At 38.7% G+C, this 20106-nt stretch overlaps 2 protein-coding genes across 4 annotated transcripts in view; both read left to right on the top strand.

Annotated features, from left to right (window-relative positions):
• Positions 1 to 5209, top strand: part of LOC145489396 (uncharacterized) — a 32125-nt gene extending 26916 nt beyond the window's left edge. For all 3 annotated transcript variants that reach the window (XM_081468362.1, XM_081468363.1, XM_081468364.1), the window contains 5 exons: positions 904 to 967; positions 1296 to 1349; positions 1839 to 2053; positions 3113 to 3278; positions 3980 to 5209. In XM_081468362.1, coding sequence (XP_081324488.1) covers positions 904 to 967; positions 1296 to 1349; positions 1839 to 2053; positions 3113 to 3278; positions 3980 to 4161 — 681 coding nt within the window. In that variant the 3' untranslated portion in view covers positions 4162 to 5209. The remainder of the gene's footprint in view (positions 1 to 903; positions 968 to 1295; positions 1350 to 1838; positions 2054 to 3112; positions 3279 to 3979) is intronic.
• Positions 5210 to 12058: 6849 nt separating this feature from the next.
• LOC145489827 (uncharacterized) lies at positions 12059 to 14335 on the top strand. The gene is made up of 3 exons (XM_081468882.1): positions 12059 to 12655; positions 12776 to 13231; positions 13753 to 14335. Exons 1-3 carry the CDS (start codon positions 12394 to 12396, stop codon positions 14088 to 14090), a joined length of 1056 nt encoding a protein of 351 aa, XP_081325008.1. The 5' UTR covers positions 12059 to 12393; the 3' UTR covers positions 14091 to 14335.
• The last annotated feature ends 5771 nt before the right edge of the window (positions 14336 to 20106 follow it).

The raw sequence follows: 20106 nt of genomic DNA, 5'->3' as shown, positions 1-20106 counted from the left end.
CCATGTTGCCGTGCGTCTGTTCAGTAATAGATCACAGAGGACGTCAAAATGTGGTAAGAACATCAGCGACACACTCGGCTATTGCCTCGCGTGCCACTTATTTGTTCTTACAACGTCATCTGTGATCTATTTAACAATTAGACCCATAGCCCTTGCGGGCTACGGGTCAATAGCCCATGAGGCGAAGCCGAATGGGCTATTGACCCGTGGCCCTTGAGGGCGAAGGGTCTAATTGTTTTAGTATCACCCAACTAGTCGGACAGAAAAGGCAATAATAAAGTTAGCAAATGCAAGTTGAAGAAATATTTGTTTGGGAATAAAACGAAAGAAAGCGTCACGCTCGATTGCGCCAATTTCGCTACTCGAGGACTATTACTAATAATCCTCTACTAGCGTAGCCAATTAAGATGCAGGATTTGCATTAGTCCACTAGTTGAGTGATACCAATACTGAACAGTCGCACAGCAACATGGAATCTATTTGTTAAATAGAAAAACGAGAGGAAGTTTGGGAGAGCGAGAAATGCTGTGGGAACAAGCTTTTTCGAGTTCTTCCAAACTGTCACGAGTGTTTCTATAACTCGATAGAAACACAGAGAACATGTTTTCTATTTCTTTTAGAAAACACCGCGACGAAAAAAAGGAAAACAACTTGTTAACTTTGATTATCAAAATGTAAATTCTCTTTGCTCGCGCCATCATTACGTCGACAGCTCGTGCTAGTTCTGTGTTTATATGGAGTTGTAGAAACACGATTTTTAACCAGTCAGCGCGCGTATTTTCATAGGACTCTTTGTTCTAATTATAGCGCTCTAGAAGTTAATAAATTATCATTCTTAAATGCCGTATCCCAAAAACCCCTACTAGGGCCTCAAAACGAAATTAATGCTGTCTCACTCACCAGGTAGTGGCTCTCGTTGATTCCATTGAAAGCATAACAGGATTCCAACAGCAGGTCAAACTTACAAGTGAGTACCTTTCGTGTTATACACTAACCCAATTTAATTATGGGTCTTTTTGGTAGTTTATAACTGGTAGATTATTGGAGTAGTTAAGTTAAAATTTTGAATCAATCATCGAGAAATCTCGCGGAGTGACTAAAAGTGTCACTCCTTGATCGCATTTGCCGCAATCGAGAAGACAATGTTGTTTAGGAGAGTGTTTTGCATTGTGGTCAAATGACAAGTTGTCGGGGATAACTTGAAGAGTAAAATGGCTGGAATTATTTTTGATTGGTGGACCGGTTTAAACCTTTTATCATGCACGGTTAACCGTGTTATTTTGTTTAATTTACAGGAGTGGAAACAGCACGTGACATCAATGAACGTCTTCAAAGTGGTCAAGTCCAAGGTGATAAGAGCTGATTGGTTCTTTTTCAAAAAGACTTCAATGCTCTCTGAAAGTCAATTATAATTGTTACTGCCTCATACTCAACAGCAGAGTGCTGTGTGTTTTTTTTTTAAAAAGATCTTGTATTCCTTGCTGACATGATGACTACAACATAGTGCTTCTGCTTATGTGTTGTATCTACAAATTATGATATCATTCTTTTTCATGCACGTACCGTGTAACGATTCAATTTAATTTTACAATATGACGTTGTCAGTCACGAAGGGTGGTTTTAAATGACCTATATAAGATTACATAGAAATGAAAGTGCTTTGCGAACGCAATGCTGTTTTAACTCGCTGAAGTTTCTTTCTCTAAAGATTATTACGAGCCTGCATTTACTATACCGATCTTCAGTTACTGAACAGTGGTTACCGCAAGTACTGATAACTGATGAACACTGAACTTTATTAACCTATCAGTCACCATGAAATAAATCATTTTCCACAGGAGCATTAATGGACGCTTATTTCTGGATTCATTTCAAAAGTAATTATCCAACCAATAACCTAAAAGTTCAGGAAGTAATTCAACAGAAAAATTTGGAGTATGGCGTTCTCGTAAACAATAACGAACTACTGGCTGACTGCTTTCGTGAAAAGAGGTACATTCAGGAATCAGACTTTTACGAGCACGCTGAAGTATTCTTGGAGCAATCATTGTCGGTAAGTACTGTTTAGTACCGTTATGGTGGTCTTCCACCCAAATATATTAAGTTCCGCACGCAGAAACCTTTCCCACAAAATGCGCAATGCAAACGTATCTCGACCTCGCTCTATCAAAGACGCTCAAAGAATGGGCAATGGAAATTTAACGCAGTGTACCCATAATGTTTTGTTTTATTATATAAAAACCAATAAAATACCAGGTGAGCTTTCGCGTGAAAACATTATATCTTCACATGTGAAAAGATCACCGTTGCTATGGTTACATAATAAATGGCGCCTTTTACAGCTAAAGTAAAATGGTTTGGGATTTCAATGGTGTTTATATTAATAATAAATAGAACATTATATGGCCACTTGGAGATACGAAAATTCTTTTCTCGTGTTGACAAATATTTCACTTGTTCCCCGCGGTCAATCCATGTAATATCCTCGATTTATTATATGGCTGTGTCTTACAAGGACTGGGAACTACCGAATTCACGAATTTGATTGGCTGAAATTGAGATTGACCGCGGTTTAGATTTTCCCATCTAGAGCGGCATCTAGACCGGTTTCATTTTGCGCTGAAAAAGTAGCAAACTAAAATACAAAAATGTTCACCGTTTTGTTTTATTTTCTTCTCAATCATTTATGGAAGTGCCAAAAAACCTGATGACAAAAAAAAGTAAAGAGGACGAGCAAATTTCGACAGGTTTAAGTTAAGCTCATCTCCGTTTGCAAGCAAAATGTCAGCAAACCAGTTACATTAAACGAATTAAAGTTTTCTTCTTTGCCATATAATAAACGTCTTATTAACCGAGCTAAGTCGGTCTGTATGGGAGAATCTTGACCTCGGTCGTGTGTACAGACCGAACGCAGTGAGGTCTGTACTCACGACCTCGGTCAAGATTCTCCCATACAGACCTCCTGCTCGGTTAATAAGAGCTAATAACAATTCCAGTAACAAGCAAACTTTTCCTGCAAAAAAACTTAATTTTAGTTGTATCTATCTTGTGTCAGAATATAGGAACAACTATTAAACAACTCGCACAACCTAGTAACCTTTTTGTTCTCCAGAGTGAATTTGAAAACAAGGACGACAGTGGAGCCAACTTGTTTGATCCTGATGGTTTGCTGTATTTCCCGGTGTTTTTTACATGCTTGGGAGTGACCGCGTTTTTAATGATGATTGGCTGGGCCTGGGACGTGTACCGTAGATTCTACTGCCTCGGATCTAAAAGAGGTTTGTTTTCCCTATAATAATACTGCTACCGTAAATACGCGCTTCTGATTAGTTGGAAGTGGATAAAAACGGATTTGTTTGGAACTTAAAAGAATTGAGCTCAAGAAATTGCTGTGCCTCTTATTTTGAATTTGGTCTCATTTAGAAACACCGAAAAAGAGCGGCCTCCTTCGCAGAGGCTCAAAGGGTTTTTTTTCGGGTGGGGAGAATCTGCTAAGTGCCCTGCATGCAGTGCAGGGTAACGTGAAATTCGACTTTGCGCTTGCACTCATCTTCAAACCTCTGCCGAGGAGAGGTAATGACATGTAAAGTGGTGGCTGACACTTCAAGATCAAGGAACTGCGTACAAGTGAAATGTAAATCAAGTTTTCTTTTTGAAAGGCGACTGGGCATGACATTCATCCAACCTAATGGAACGTGGAGTGAACAATCAGTTGTTGTTCTTAGAGTCTTGACATTCTACTAGCGCTGTAAATGAACTCCAGCCTTTCTCTAAGGCTTACGTGCCTTTGTTACAACCCTAGCCTCAGGGACCTAAACAAATCTTTAAAAGAATCTTTTTACTACTCTTAGTCCATATTTTACTCTGACGAAGACAGGGCTGCCAAAAATTCAGTGCTATAGTTTGTTTTTTTTTTACTGCCTTTTTTACTAACTACTGACCGCCCAAGGAGTGACCTGTAACATTATGTTATTTACAGGGCGACTTGATCTTCTTTCATTGTCACTAACGAAAACAAGTCTTGACAAGGATAACATAAGTCAAGATAAGCTGCAAGATCTTGGGAATAAGATCCAAGAACTCAACCAAACGTTTCATGATCTTATCAAGAATGGCAATCATGGCAGGACGTTCACAAGAGATTACAGGGAAACACCTTAGACCTTGCGGAGTATACACCAAGCTGAATCTCAGATACGACAACTTAAGTATAGATTGCTAGATATACAAATGAGATAATATTCAATACAACAAGGTGACGGTAAAGATAAGCATGGTTACAGAGAGCCGGAGGGATCATTTAAGATACGATACGAAAGGAAAACATAGCGTAGCGCTACATAACATAAATTAAGTAAGATGAAATATGATACATGTAGAATAAGATAATAAACAAATACTACTCCTTCAATGCAAAGAATACCATGGTGATAAAAGAATAATTTACAAAAGAAGAGTATGATGGATAAGTGAGTTGAACTCCCATGTAGGCTTTATTCTCATGGTATATTCCTCTTAACTTATTTTTAGATATGATATCCAGTTCTCCCGGGGGTAATGTCTTCATGTGAGCTGCGTAGATTTTTCTTTTGATGGTGAAAATGCGCGGAAAGTAAAATGTGCGCCACATGATCGGCTATTTCTCGACCCTCCAGTGACTTTTGAAGTCGGGAGTGATCTTAAAATAAGCTTAATTAAGAGGAGTTGCCTTACGAATAAGGTCATATGGGTGATTAATTCTCTCACCCTTCATCTTCTGTTGCCACCAAGGCACGTGTAGCCGTCTCGGCTATACTTCAGTGTTGTATCTTTAATGAAATCGTCTTATTTCACCAATTTGAAGAGGTGCAGGTCGGTGTTCACCTTGTATGTTGAATAGACACTACATTAATGGCGCAGATATTTGATTAACAATCCTTATACATCCCAAGCCTCACATTCACGTCTGGAAACATAAATACGATGCTCAGGGTGTATGAAGTGTTGTTATACAAATTTAGGCGCTATTTATGCGAAGTGTCTATGATAAAACGTCAGGGAGTGACACATGTTAAAGCTTACAGCTTGCGGTAATGTACGAATTTACTACAACCTAAAGCTGTTATCAATATCACGATGATAAAACACGGGAGTAATAAAATAAATATAGTAAATTTAAAATATAAAATCTATTGTTAACACACACCCCTGGGGATCAAGTCAAATGTGTAGTTGCTGTTGGTATTCGACATCAATGAACTAAAACATAAACCAGTATTCCAGTAAACGGTTAGTTTATTTCAAGAATATGAATATAAAAACAAAGTTATATACAATAATGCTTTTTAGAAGGCCGTTCGTTCATGCTATCATTGTAGGAATTTATCTTAAAATAATTTAATAAGTTAAGATGTGAAGTATATATGACATAATTCATATTTGAACTGCGGTTGTAGATGAAAGTGAAGAATGATCATCGCAGTAAATTTTCCAATATAAGCAACTGGAAAGAAGAAGCCTGAAAAAAATCAGGGCTTCAACAGGATTCGAACCCGTGACCTCCGCGATACCGGTGCGATGCTCTACCAACTGAGCTATGAAGCCAGACACTGGGAGCGAGGTCAATTAATTGAGTTCATATCTTCCCGTGAGGAGTGAAATGATGTGAAGTATATATGAAATAATTCATATTTGAACTGCGGTTGTAGATGAAAGTGAAGAATGATCATCGCAGTAAATTTTCCAATTTAAGCAACTGGAAAGAAGAAGGCTTCTTCTTTCCAGTTGCTTAAATTGGAAAATTTACTGCGATGATCATTCTTCCCCTTCCTTTAATAAGTTAAATTAACATAAAAATATGCCAGCTCTAGACTGATTTCTTGGCGCTTTGAGCAATCTTCAGTTGCCACTTAACGTTAGCTCACTAAGTTGATTCGGTTTTGTATTGTTACCCGAGAATGATAATAAACCTCAGCCTTTTAGAGCCTTTGCAGGTCAACATTCTTTTTGTCTCGCACCTCTCTGTAACAAACCAACGTTTTAAAAGTATCATGCAGTCCGTCCTTGGCTTAACGTCGGTGCGTTCTGTGTGAGAAGATTGTATCTCATGCTCTATCGTGAACATTTCAGAAATAACTGGAAGAATAAATTAGACTGAAAATGTAACACAAATGTATGTACTGAAGTAAATTGTAACAACAGATCGTCGCCTTTTTCGAGAATTATAAACTAGTTCACTACTTTTTAATGTTCCTATGTTCCCCAATTGAACGTAACGATCGATGTTCCCTTGTTCCCCAATCCCCCTGGGATCCAGAGGCCCTCGTTTCGGTCACCCTTTTCCCGATTTAGCTAGAAAGAAATTATGGGCTCCGTACGGCTTATTTTGTGCTCTGCAGCTGCTTAGTTTCCATGACGACAATAAACCTGGGTATTAAAGGCTAGCTGCACGACATATTGAAAAAAAATTATTCCTTTAAATCTCTGTAATGACATCCGATTAACAAATTTTCTTCGCAATATCGATTGTATATTCTGAGCTCGCTAAATTTTGGTTACCTTCTCCATAGATTCATGATCAAATGGCGCGCGCTTATTAAATTAAAAACTCGCACGGTTTGCCGAAATCGATGTAAGGAAAACTGTCTAAGCTTCGTTTGTCAACAAACTCCCAAACCTTTCCAGTTGAATTGTCTAGATGCGCTGGTAATCACTCAACCGTGACATGTGAGAGCATTCTAACAACGTTTCAGCAAATATAATTGCGTTCTTTAAATAACAAATAAATTTATATTGTGTAATTTCACTAAGACTAGTTCGTCTGCGAATATTTTAGAACTTTAAAGTGTAAGTACCCCGAGAAGTCAACCTTACCAATTCCTTGTTGTTCCCACAGTCTTGCGTTCTCTCTGGGAATCGGGACCCTACTAGTTCCTTCCCTACATCGATCCACACACGTAACAACTGGTCAGGGTTGAAATGGTTGGCACACATTAAACATGACTTATATAGCACTCAAAGGCCGTACAGTAGAGAAAGAGGACAGAGTTGGGCATTATTTAAAAATGATTTGATGAGTTTTGAGACAAAGAAATCGATCGAATCAGCACTGGCAATAACGAAATTTACACAGTCATACACTACAGGAGAATTGTAAGGCCCCCCTACCGAGACCACCAACCTAACAGTGCAGCTGGCTGATTCATAATAGTCTTTTTAACCTGCTGTGAATAATACGCCCACTCCACCAGAGTGTCCTAGTTTTTGACGCACAACTGAAGCAGACAAACAAAAGAACATTTACGAACAACTTCCAAAAGCAAGCCCGGAAATACATCGCGTGGACGTGAAGCCACTGCGTGAAATACAGTGAGTATATAAAATGTTTTCTAGCTCTTGCAAAAATTGAATTTTGCTGGCAACGCAGTTAATTAGTACTGCCTCTGTCGGCTTCGCCATATGACATAAATGATGTTCGGATAGAAGCCCGTGAGATGTGATGTTCACAAGGTCCGAATTTTCCTTCATTACCAAACTTCCCCACAAAGAGTAGTGGAAAAATGGAAGCAAATATGCACAGTTTTGAACAAGATTCTGAAGACTTATGATAAAGAGCAATAAGTTTCGGACTATAACGCCTGCAAACTGTATTTCCGTTGAATAATCAGTGAATAATTATGCAAGTTCTCGGTTAATTTCTTCTTTTGTGATGTATATATTATTTTGTCTCCACCGAAATGCGACAGTAGGCAAATTATAAAAACCTTTTATTTTTCAGTTTTGTTTAAAAAATAAGACATTTTAATAAGACACTGATTTTGTGAAATACTCCTGAGCTTGAACTTATCACCATTGTGTCAAGCTTCAAGCATGAGTACACGCCGTACTAACACTGGACAAACACCAGATCAAGTTGGAACAAAGTTCGATGCTAAACGTAGTGCAATATATGGAGAATATTACAAGGCGGCGCATAGATATGAATTTTATTTTCGAACGAGCACAGCGAGTATTGATTTTAACACGAAAAATAAAATTGGTATCTTAAAGCCACCGTATAATTTTCTTTTAATTATAAAGACAAACTGACTGTTTTTACATGTGGCGTATTTTCCATAAAATCAGGAAGTAAACTCTTTTTTTATAAGGATATTGTTTTTCCGGCCCAGAAATCGGATCGATGCACTAATTTTTAAACCAGTCTCTGGTCAGTATATTTTTTTTGGCGTAAATAATCAGCGGATAAAATTATCGAGCTCGTCTAGCCGAGTCACCTGTTCACAACTTTAATTTCAATTATAACTAAATACTGATATACATTCTGCATAAGTTTAGAGACGACGACACGATGACCAAAGTTCTTGGTCTTGTAGAAGTCTGTGGAGATCGGGAAATCATGGAGTTTAAACTCCCAATTGATTAATTCACAAGGGGTGAACGGTATGTTATTTGTTCAATTCACTGATTGACAAGACCGTTTTATTATACATCCGGCACAAGTAAATAGAAGACCTCAAAATCGTCGGTTATTTAGTTCAAAGAACAAAGCTTGAAGCCTAAAGTGAAGCGTTTGTGCTACTCGCGATAATTGTGATGTACACGGCACTGATCACCCAAATCGTACAGTGTTATAAAGAAAATCGTTTGTTTTTTATCAAAATAAACTGAAGAGTGAGTGTATGCTGCTTTAGCTGCTACTCGCGATGATACACGTGCTTAATGCCTGCTAAACTAACTCGATTAAGAAAATGCCTTCGTGAGAGTATATGATTCCTTCCAGTTTCTCATACTTATTTTCAAAAGTATAACTGCACCAGTAACTTAGCTGCTAAATCGCTGAATAATTAAGTTGGAATATCACGGTCTCATGTAACAAAGTGAAAAAAAACTCTCGAAACGTTACTGTAGTTCTTCAAATTTATGGAATTCCGAATAACCTATCTTTCTACTTTGGGTCATCTTTCCTTCAATACAAACACTACAATACCATGGTTTACTAGAACTACTATCGCTTACTCTCACATCTTTCATTACACCTTTTAGTTTCAAGATGTCCCTGAACTACAGTGGACTGCTATTTCATACCAAGCCTTCAGGTCATAAGTGTAGTTAACAAAGTCAGATTCATTCTTGTCGAAAGTACTGAGATCATTCAGTCTTCAATGCTTCTCGACGTTAAATCGGGTATCGTCCTTGTAAACTAACTCAGCGACGTATGGATTGAAAGTCACTGTAGAACCTCTTTCAGTCGCAACTTGCACACTTTGCTCTGATAATACGTTCTGAGAGTATGCAGGAACTTATGACGCATTCTTTCGTGTCGCATTGGCATACATTCCAGTGGCATGCATGATGATTATCTCCACATCTCTCCTCTTGAGTGCCACATTGTTAGATCGTGTCCCATCTGTTAACTCGATGTAGCACTTTTTTCGTGTGAACTTGTCATCAAATTTCTGAATGTGGCCTCGTCATTGATGATGTGAATACCACAAACCACCAGTAGCATTTTGCTTCCCAGTAAGGCTTCCATGCACCTGCATGGGCGTTGGCCTCAAATGGAAATGAATGCTTTACTATCTCATCCGAAGTGTCAGAGGCCTGCTTGAATTGATTTTGTCTGTTTCATTTTTCCCTTTGCATCGACATGTTCTGTCACTGTGTGATGAGTTCTGACACGTTGCACCAGTGTCCCCCTATGGCACAGAAACGAGCGGTGTGTCCCAGCTGGATGCATTGAAGCCAGGTGGTATTCGACAGTGAGATTCCTGCTTGTATTGAGTTTAAATAATCGAGTGATTTTCCGTCAGCATGCTAGCTCGGTCAGTGTCTTTGAAATTTGGTAAGACGACTTTGAATTCGCTAAATGTTTGTTCTTTCTCGCTCTGAGTAATAACGACGATAAACGCCTTCTATTCTCCTAACAGGCCTTTCAGGTATCATCGCAAGAGGAGGCAATCCGTCACGGTTTCACCGGCATTTTTAAGAGCTGCTGCATCAGTTTCTGCTCGTAATATATGTAGTCTGTCAGTGTCTCGTGTGCCAACGTTACGCGCGACGTCAGTTCAGAAACTAAACGAAACCAAACGAGATTGCCTGCATATGTACCAGCGTAGTGGGTTCTTAAGATCTTTTAAGCTTTCCTCCCTTATACTTTTATCGATCGTCGAGAAACATATCAGACTTTGTGTTTAATTTTTGGACAATGGCACACCGTTTATGGGCATTTTTTATTGTTTGCAGCTTGAAAGGCGCTATTGTTTCTAGAACAAAGAACCGACTCTCAGCCAATTTCCGAGCGCGAGATTCAAAATCTTCGCTGACGACCAGATGCTGACAATATCACCCTTCTCGTGGTGGGGTAGGGGAAATGTCGCTCAGTACAGCGACATTTTTCCGGGGTACGGAAGGGAAAATTTGTTACATGAAGCGCGGGCTGTAGAAGTTATTTCTTTCTTGTTGCAAACCGGCGAACGCCAACGTTCAGAAACGCACGCTTAAATTGCCAGGGTGTGTATTTTAAAATACAAATGAAAAAGCGATACGCGACCATTGACCAGATGACTGATGACAAACTTTACACGAATTGGACAGTCAATACTATCACGGTTTAACTTATAGCCTGCCACCACGCTCACCATCGAGTCATACGCGGGAGCGAAACAATCCGGCCGGTAGGAGGCTGGCGCGGAAGCGCCAAGAAACTGAGCCTCACTTTTCTCACGGCTTCGCCACGTGCGCGTGCGCTCCCCAAACAAGAGCCTGCTCGCTGGCTACTGAACTTACAAATCAGCTTCAACGGACCAGGTTTACAACACCATGGGATGACAAGCGCTTTTCACTTGGCTCTGAAGATGACTTCTGTTCAGGTTGTTCAGAACTAGCCTCGTCCAGACGACTATACGAACTACAGAAAAGAGCCTGTTCTTATAAGCGTCTGCCTCGGCAACCGGGGCAGACTTGGAAGGTCGGCTGATTTCCTAATTAGCGAAGGAAAGAGCTACAATTTTTTATGTAACATGAAAGTACTACTGTAGTGCCGACAACTCTCAAGTTAAAGGGAGGAAAGAGATGAAAGAAAATGAATATATTTGAGCAATGAAAACGAATATATTCAGCATACGTCAGACAAAATGAATTTTCGAAAACTGTCGCGAGTTCAAGTATCTAAATCCTACAGTGTGCTGAAAATAATTACTGTTCTATTGATAAGGCTGCCTCCTCCACAGGCTTTTCTTTTTTTTTTTCTTAACGCAAAGGGCGATTGGGATGTTGTACTCCTTTCATGTTTCAATTTATAGAGCGCCACATGCATCACTTGGGACCATAATGTTCTTGTAATCGTTGAATAAGAAACAGGACCCTTATGGGGCTGATATCCAGAACGTCAATGAACCTGAAACGTAATTTGGCCTATTAGCATAAATACTTCATGTGTGGATTCGGCCAACCCCTTTCTCCATATCTGCATGCCCCGGTCTCTTAGGTAGACGTTCTTAAGTAGAAAGCTTTATTTATGTTATTTTTATTTCATTTGGAGGACTTTTGGTCAAAACTTTCAAGAAAGCGACTGAAAACGTAAACAAATGTTGAAATTTGCGCCGACGCGCGTTGTACCGTGAAGGGATCGCGGCGACGCATGAATTTATCAGCAGGGTTTTCAAAGCACCTTCATAATACAAAAACTTTTTTCAACTTGGTTGAATGGTCCGTATTGGGAAATATTGGAGGGTCGAGTTCTTTGTTCGCTGATGGTTTTTGGACCTCGCCTGCCCCTCTGTCCATATTTCCCCAATACGGACCGAACAAGGTAGTTCAAAAACATATAAATTCATATACCTACTTGGGGTCTCACCGGAATTTAAATCGCGCAATTCAGTGAAAATCAAAAGACCAAAACCAAAGGGCGTATCACGCATTTTTCGTGATCATTATCGACTTTCCACGAATTTGAAATGGCTTTCCAAGAATCAAGAGGTACGAAGTACTGCCATGCTTGATTGGCAAAGCCAATAGAGGTACATCAGACAAACAAAAGTCAACCAATGAAGGATCAGAACCGAACCTCACATGTAATAAAATAAATAAAATAAAAGACTTTAGTTAACCTGAAAGGCCAATCAGTGATCACTGGATCACTGGTATTAACTGGCGATCAGCATTTACATATAAAATAGAGCTATTCATAAAATTGTACTTTAAAAAAAAAACATTTACATTAAAAATTACAACCATGCTGGAGATTATATAAAAACAAGCATTTAAAAAGAAGAGCAACAACAACAAACAAGCAAGCAAAAAATTGAACCTAATTGAACTAAGCATTTTGTGTTCGGGTCGGCGCTGTCCATTCACTTCTGTTACCAGTACAAGTATATCATAACTGTTTCAAAGAGTTTCTTTACCTAAAAGAACATGTCATCAACGTCTCGCAGTTCAAAGGAATCAAAGCAAGAAGTACCATCGCAGTATGATGAAGCCCTTGACGAAGTGCAAAACCACATCAAAGGGGTCTTCGACATTCTCAAGCGTGAGACAAACAACTTGCGCCAGGAAAGAGAAGCATTTGACGAGGTCGCAAAGAAACTGGAACACGTCCACTTCTCAAAAACCTTGAAACTCAATGTCGGTGGCCAACTGTTTTCAACCAGTTTGGAAACCTTGAAGAGCGACCCAGGTACGTGTGTTTTTGCGTTAACAATTACATGTATGTTTTAGTACGTACATGCAGATAAGAAGTCTAGATACATCGACGACAGGATCAATTGGCTTACCGGCATGTTTTGTTTTCAACCAGGTTCCATGTTACACGCCATGTTTTCGGGAAGATTTGACACAAAGCCTGCTGAAGACGGATGCTACTTTATTGATCGCGATGGCACGCATTTCCGGTATATTCTGAATAACCGGCGCACAGGCCAGCTTGTTGTACCTGAAGACAAAGTGGTTCGTAAGGAAATACTAACTGAAGCTGAGTTTTACCGAGTTGAAGGAATCCTAGTCGAGCTGACACCACCGTTCCCAGACTCCACACTCCTGTCATCAGAGCAACGCCAAATTTTAATCAGATGGCTGAGGGACACTCTCTCTCTGAGCACCATCCTCAGCGTCAAGCTGTTGTACCGAGCTTCCCGCAATGGCTGGGCCGCTGCCAACTTTCATTCTTGTTGCGATAACAAAGGGCCGACAGTGAGAGTGGTCAGGAGTTCGAATGGTTATGTGTTCGGAGGCTACACCGAGCAACCTTGGCAATGTAAGTCTTTTTAAATTGCCGTAGTTACAGATGCATCTGGTACTTAGACGTAAGATTTTCGGTGGCCTCCATCTTAAAATATCGAAGCCTATTAATAGTAAGCCCACCCCAGTGATTGAAAAAAAAGAAAAAACAGTAGCTTTGAAACAGGACAGAAACCTTCATGGGGGAATACATTTGTCCACGAATTATGATCACAAACGAAAAATCTCAACTCTGCGAAACTGATCTGAACGCGGATATATTAGTGATAGCATTGCTTAATGGGTTGGGTTCAATCAACAAACTGGTAGGAAAGAAGTCAACCAGTATCTGCATGGATGACAGAAAATTCTTCACGGGAAAATGTTTTCTAACTTTTAAGTTGTCAAAGTTTTGATTTTGAATGCAACATGCAGGTCTTAATGCACTCAGTTAAATCGAAATCTGAACTCCAAATCAAATCTTTTTGTCATAACAAGGAGGAATATTCAGTGAATTGGTTATTTGTGACGTGACTCTTGTTATGTTTCTTTCAACAGCAGCTGGATCCAGTGGAATTTCCAAAACTGCTCCAAACTCCTTCCTGTTTAGCCTAACCAATCCAGCTGGTTTAAAACCCACAAAGATTCCTTTGGTGCAAAACAAAGAAAATTCTGCTGTTCGCTGTAACAGTAACTGCGGTCCGGTATTTGGAGCCCCTAATCCTGGCAAGTACTACGATTTGATGATTTCCAATACCCCTAATTCGCAGAATAGCTGCCAAACCTACCTTAACAACGCGTATCGTTGTCCAGAAGGTCAGAATGCTTCCACTTTTCTGTGCGGAAATTACACCTTTGCTGCAAATGAAATAGAAATTTTCGGTTTTGAAAATTAAGACGAAGATATTTTTCTTACTTCTGCACCAGAAACCAGAGCCGGATATGATGCTAACTGATCTCAGTGTCTTGCTTTGTAGCCGAGATTACTCTCGATTTTAAAGGATTTTGCTTTCTAGTTGTTGTATCGCACGTCCTGTTATTAAGAATAATTCATTGAAATAAAGCAGTTTAGAAAACCGGGCTATTTTTTCAAACTGATTTATGCATCATGATATTCCAAATTCTCGTACCCCGGCCCTCAGAAGGGATGGTTGAGTGATGATCCAATTCAAAATGATTTCATACCAGGTGTAGTCAATCGATAAACCGATAATCGATGTTAATCGATAGCAATCGATAGATATCGATTGTCGATAGCAATCGGTGAATATCGATAAAGGAAAAAGGTTACGTTGTGAGTTATCGATTGTCGATAGTAATCGACAACGATTGATTCATCGATTACTATCGATTATTATCGATTGTTATCGGAAATTATTTTTGTCCTTTTACAAGTTACATTGATAAATTGCTTGACAAAATTTGTCTGTTATGGTTTATTAAGTCAATTTACCATAGCCTGGATGTCTTTTACAATCAGTGATAAAATAACAAGAACGGAAACAACTGGCAGAAATATTTTGGGCTTTTCATCTTTCTTTGCTAGTCAGTTAAGACACCAGAAAAAGCTCAGCCCAGAGTAGCAGCGTAAAACCCTCCAGTCTCATTGTAGCGTCGGCATTAAGACGAAGCAAAATAGACAACAGAGTCAGTGTTCTAGTGATTTCAATTATTTGCAAATAGGAAACAAACGTAAGAATAGATCTCGGAGTAGGCCAAAAGGAAAATATAATTTAGCTAGAATGCTGAAGATGAACGTCTCGTGTTGTTCCAGGTATGATCTTACACAGTAACAAAACCATCTCTGAATAGTCCGGGTGGTTATTGTCCATTTTTTCAATCGATAACAATCGATATTCCTGAAGAGAGGAATTATCGATTGTTATCGGTTTTTGTCAATCGATAGCAATCGATAAAGAAATTTTCTGTGAGTTCAATTGTTATCGATTGCCGACATCAATCGATAGTAATCGGCAATTGATATCGATTGATATCGATTGAAATCGATTGAGTTCCGATATCGATCTTTCTCGATTGACTACGTCTGATTTCATAGCATTCTTAAAAGGAATCGAAGCATATGTGGCCTAATTAATGGACGGAACACGCCATGAAATCTATGGACGTATTAAACGTGAGCTGTTTCCTTGAAGTCAACTATGTCTTTCACTTTTTTTGACAATGGCCTTGGTGGTTATTTGCTTCCTCTCAATCAAGTGCAATGTAATCCCATCGCCCAGTCTATGGCGCATTTCCTATTTCAAGCAGTATACATGATTTAATTGTATCAAATTACAGTGTGAGTCAAAGGTGTCTTGACAGGCGCGGGAAAACACAACTTTCAAGATGACGTATTTCCCAAATAAAGCACCTATCATACTCAACGTGGTTTCGATTAAATAGGAGAGAGGTCCCGTTAAGTTTGATAGGTGCTTTATTAGGGAAACACATCCTCTCAAAAAGTTGTGTTTTCCCGCGCCTGTCAAGACACCTTTGACTTACACAGTAATTTGATACATGTAAATCATATATACTGCTTGAAATGGGAAATGCGCCATAGACTGGACGATGGGATTACATTGCACTTGATTGAGAGGAAGCAAATAACCACCAAGGCCATTGTCAAAATACTATTTTAGAACAGATGTTTTTTTCACGTCGGCGACTCGATCAATATTTCAATGATTAGCTATGATTGATATCGGAAAAGGTCCCTAAACTTCCCAGGAGATTTTGCTCAATAGGGAAGAACATGAGGAAATTGTATGGATCTGCATGGATCTGATCACTTTTGGTCAGTGTCAGGCTTCCGCTGACTGGTATGAGTAGCAGACGCGCACTAAATTTTTACTTGTTCATCTCCCTTGGAACAGAAAACTTTTTTCTCGATGCGCAATTAATTCGTAGCATTATTGATGTATCTCTAATAAAAAAATCTCGTAGTTACAACCTGGTTTTCACTGATCACTAGTTCTCATCACTAGTTCTCATCTCTAACATTAGAGGTAAAGCTCGGAGATAAGGGAACGTTTATTCGTTTGCTTGACAATGATAATGGCGATCACGAAACAGCACCTCTACCTTTTCACGCTCAAAGTGATCGAGAAAAAAGTTCTCTTCAATTTATTTACATTGTTTTTTCTTTTACTTTTCATCGTTTGTTAAATTAGCCAAGATTAGCCAAGACTGTATGATATGTCGTCGTGTGTATTGCCGTATGCTGATAAATTTTTGTCTTCCTTTGTAAAGCGCTGTGTCTAAACCTCAACAAGTAATAGTAAGAAGATAAACAATGATCCCTAACTTTTATAAATAACTTAAATTTCTAAGCTCAATTAAAATCCTAGACAGTTATTTTTCTTTTATTTGGGATGAATTTGACGGCAAAACTATAAACAATTCTGTAATCAAATATTTTATCGACAGTAGCGACAAACATCATTACAATAAATTTCGTCGCAAAAAGCCCTTATTCGATCTTTTTTCCAAAGTAAAACTGAAACAAAATGTGAGGTTAAAATCACATTTCCGCGCAATTAATGTCAAACATCATTGTCAATTTTTCACGATATAAGTAAGGCAGACCAGTATATTTATTAACATTAAGAGCAAATGTCAATAAAAATCAAAGAAATTATATCGTGGCCACGTCAGAAAATCAATTTTGCTTTACTTTTGTCAGTTTTGTAGGCCTAGGTGACTAACTGAGAGATCCCCCGAGGGATGGTAGAAATATTCAAAATAAAGACAGAAATCCGTGAAAAACGGTCATTGTAACGGATTCGGATGCTCAGATTTCGCTTCGCGAGAATGCGAAATTTTACAATTTTTGGCCTCTCCCTACACACACGTTGAAATCGCCGTGAATCGTCCTCAGGTTATTTGCATGCACTGGTCCTTCCTCACTCTAGATATGTTATTATTTTAGGCCATGTTTCCAAGGAGTCAAGGTTACCCTAGTGCTAGTGTTAGCCTAGCAAAAGAGGTACCTTAGCACTCCCACATTTCCTCTTTTTTCATGGACGCGTGTTTATGAAGCAGATAGGGTTACCCTGGCCCTGTGGTAACCATATCTGCCTTGTAAACGCTACCCAGGACCACTTTAATTAGGCTCTGAGAAACGAAATATAATAAGGCCATCCTATTTTTTATCTCTGTTTAGCGTCGTCCGACCGACCCAGATTTTCGCGTTTTCAAAAAAAAAAAAAAGTTACACAGAAGGCAATGAAGGCAATGACACATTATTTCAAACAGTTGTCACTTTATTCTGAAAATAAGCAATATTTTGCCTTACAGATTTTTAGTTTTGCCCTGTTCTCGTTTGATTTTAACAACGACGTCGACTTTTTCCTTCCTCCATTGCCGCGATGTTGACTTTTTAACCACACCTTGTTGTTTCCAGGCTCCACGGATATTATGCTGAGGTACCGGGCCTCGTAGCTCCAGACTCCTTTTCCAATTTTATTTTTGTTTTTTTTTTTCCTTTTCCGACCGACCGACCCAAAATCAGAAAACGCATTCGACAATAAACGAAAAAAAAGGGGGATTGCCTTATAATGCTAGCAAAACAAACGAAATGTGACTTGATAAACATCCTATTAATTGGGCACGTGGTTTCGATCAGTCAGGAATCAAAATGACATCACCTGGTATCAGAAAAAAAAAAAAAAAGCAAGACGCGACAAAGAAAAAATAAGGCAAATAATTACCAATCGGCTCTTATAAAAAAATATTCAAGTGATTGTCTTGTCATAAACAACAAATAGGAAACGACTACTTCAATGCAATCAATAACCCAGTCTCGAATGTCAACAACGACCAATCGAGATCAATAAGAATTCATATTTTACACATATTCCATCTGCAAAAAACCCGACCATATATTTTAAGACGCCATCTGCGCTGATTTACTTTACGAATATCCAAGGTAGGTAGAAAGAATTCACTCATCGTCGTTCTTGTTGAATTGTTTGCACTTCGATTTCAAATTTTTGTCGAAGTTAGTATGTTAAAGGACTTTCAACAAGCCTTTCTTTCAATAATTGAAGCTTCATATAATTGCAAAGAAATACCATACTGATTAAAACACAGTGCTTATATTAAAAATATTATGATCAATGTTGCCTTGTTATAACTGATTTAACACAACTGAATAATGCAAAGTGGACAGCAACATTTCTTTACTAAATAACCCAATTTGAATAGCACAGAACAAAACCTGTTGTAAGGAACTAGACTTCAGCAATTCTCTTTTGATTCATTTCTCTTTTTCTTACCCGTGGACTAATACACATGAATATGGAAATGTTAGAAGCGGGTTGTTTCTTGAATTCTAGTGAAACGAGTTGCCGTTGTCAAGGCTGTGAAAAGTTTAACGCAATGGAAACTAGGCAAGATGAGTAAAGCGAAATATCAAAAACATTCATTGCCGTACGAGTTCTATTCTTGTATAACACGCTTGCTAAGACATTTAATTTTGAACGATAATCCTTATTTCTCATGTTTGTTTCGTGTGTTTTTATATTTCCTAGACGGTTTGAAACCCGAGAAATGTCTGTCGATAATTTATCGTTTAGACTACGTATACTGGCAGTCTGTTTTCCTCTCGAAATGAGGCGGGTGTTTTGAGGCGGGGATTATGAGGCGGCAATTTTGAGGCGGGGATTGCGAGGCGGGGATTATGAGGCGAGACATGTCAGACTAGAAGGGACTGGGACGAGACATGGTCCTCGCGAGAAGAAAAACTCGTCTCACCCCAACCCCTTTCGTCCATACCGCCCTTACGTGTTCGTGTTCAGGGATAAAACACCCATCTGACACTAAGAGAAAAGATCGCCAGTAGTTTAGTTATTATTTTTTTGTCATTCAAATAAAAAATAAGACAACAAAATAACAAGACAAGCAGTCTTTAAATCACTGGTTTGTAACATATATTAGTATATACAAAGTGACTAAATTTTGCTGAATAATTGCACAGTTATTTCTGACAATGTTGGTTATAGTTGTTCTTGGTAAGTTTGTTAACTGTTTGGAAACTGAATTACGAAGTCTAATTTTAGTCGCTATTATAAAAGAAGTTAATTTAATAAATAATGTTTTTAGCAGTAACATAAAAGAAAACATTCTTCTTTCTCAACTGAATGAGCTTATTGCACGGCGGTGTAGCCTTGAGGCTCGTGTAACAAAGAAAAATTACAAAGCAAGTTGTTATTATGCACCTGACATTACTCCATGGTGGTATAATGTACATGTGTTTCCAGAATGCATAAATGTGTATTAAAAGTGAGAGATCATCAAAGATTACCTAACGACAAGGAATTTAATTTGTTATTCATGAAACAATACTTGTAGCTTCAATATTAGCGGAGAATCAACACAGAGGATTACAGAAACAAGCCGAAAACGAATAAAACTAGCGAAACTTTATTCATGTCTCCGTGAAATAGGTCCGCTATGCTAAAGATATACACAGGTCTACTCACTAGCAAACAGAAGCACCTTCAGTTTTGATCCAGTTTGTATGGCCATGGCGAGTGACAGTTGAGTTATAATGTTTATAGCAGAAGAAATATAAGATTATAACAGAAGTTCAAACTTCCGCTTGCAAAGCTAAAAGGAGCTTAGAAGATGTAGGAAGTCAGAGGAGTCAATTTCCGTTTATATGGCGCCCGCGTTAAACATAAGGTGAAATGGCGCGAAATTCAAAGGCATAATGCCATAATGCTTGGTACACAAGGGGTCAACTTTTTCAAAGTTGACAGGTGAATGTTTTCGTATCGATCTATAGTACAGCACTGGTTAGGATCAATGAAGCCGCTTATTACGTTGAGAGAAAACCGTGAAATAAAATCGCGCGCCGAAAGGTATGCCAATTAATGACAGGTGTCCCAATCACCGTTAATATAAACATTT

Source organism: Orbicella franksi, chromosome 6, assembly GCF_964199315.1.
Source record: "Orbicella franksi chromosome 6, jaOrbFran1.1, whole genome shotgun sequence".
In the NCBI taxonomy this organism is placed as follows: domain Eukaryota; kingdom Metazoa; phylum Cnidaria; class Anthozoa; order Scleractinia; family Merulinidae; genus Orbicella; species Orbicella franksi.
Note: the sequence above shows the minus strand (reverse complement) of the source record. Positions and strands in the feature narration are given on the sequence as shown.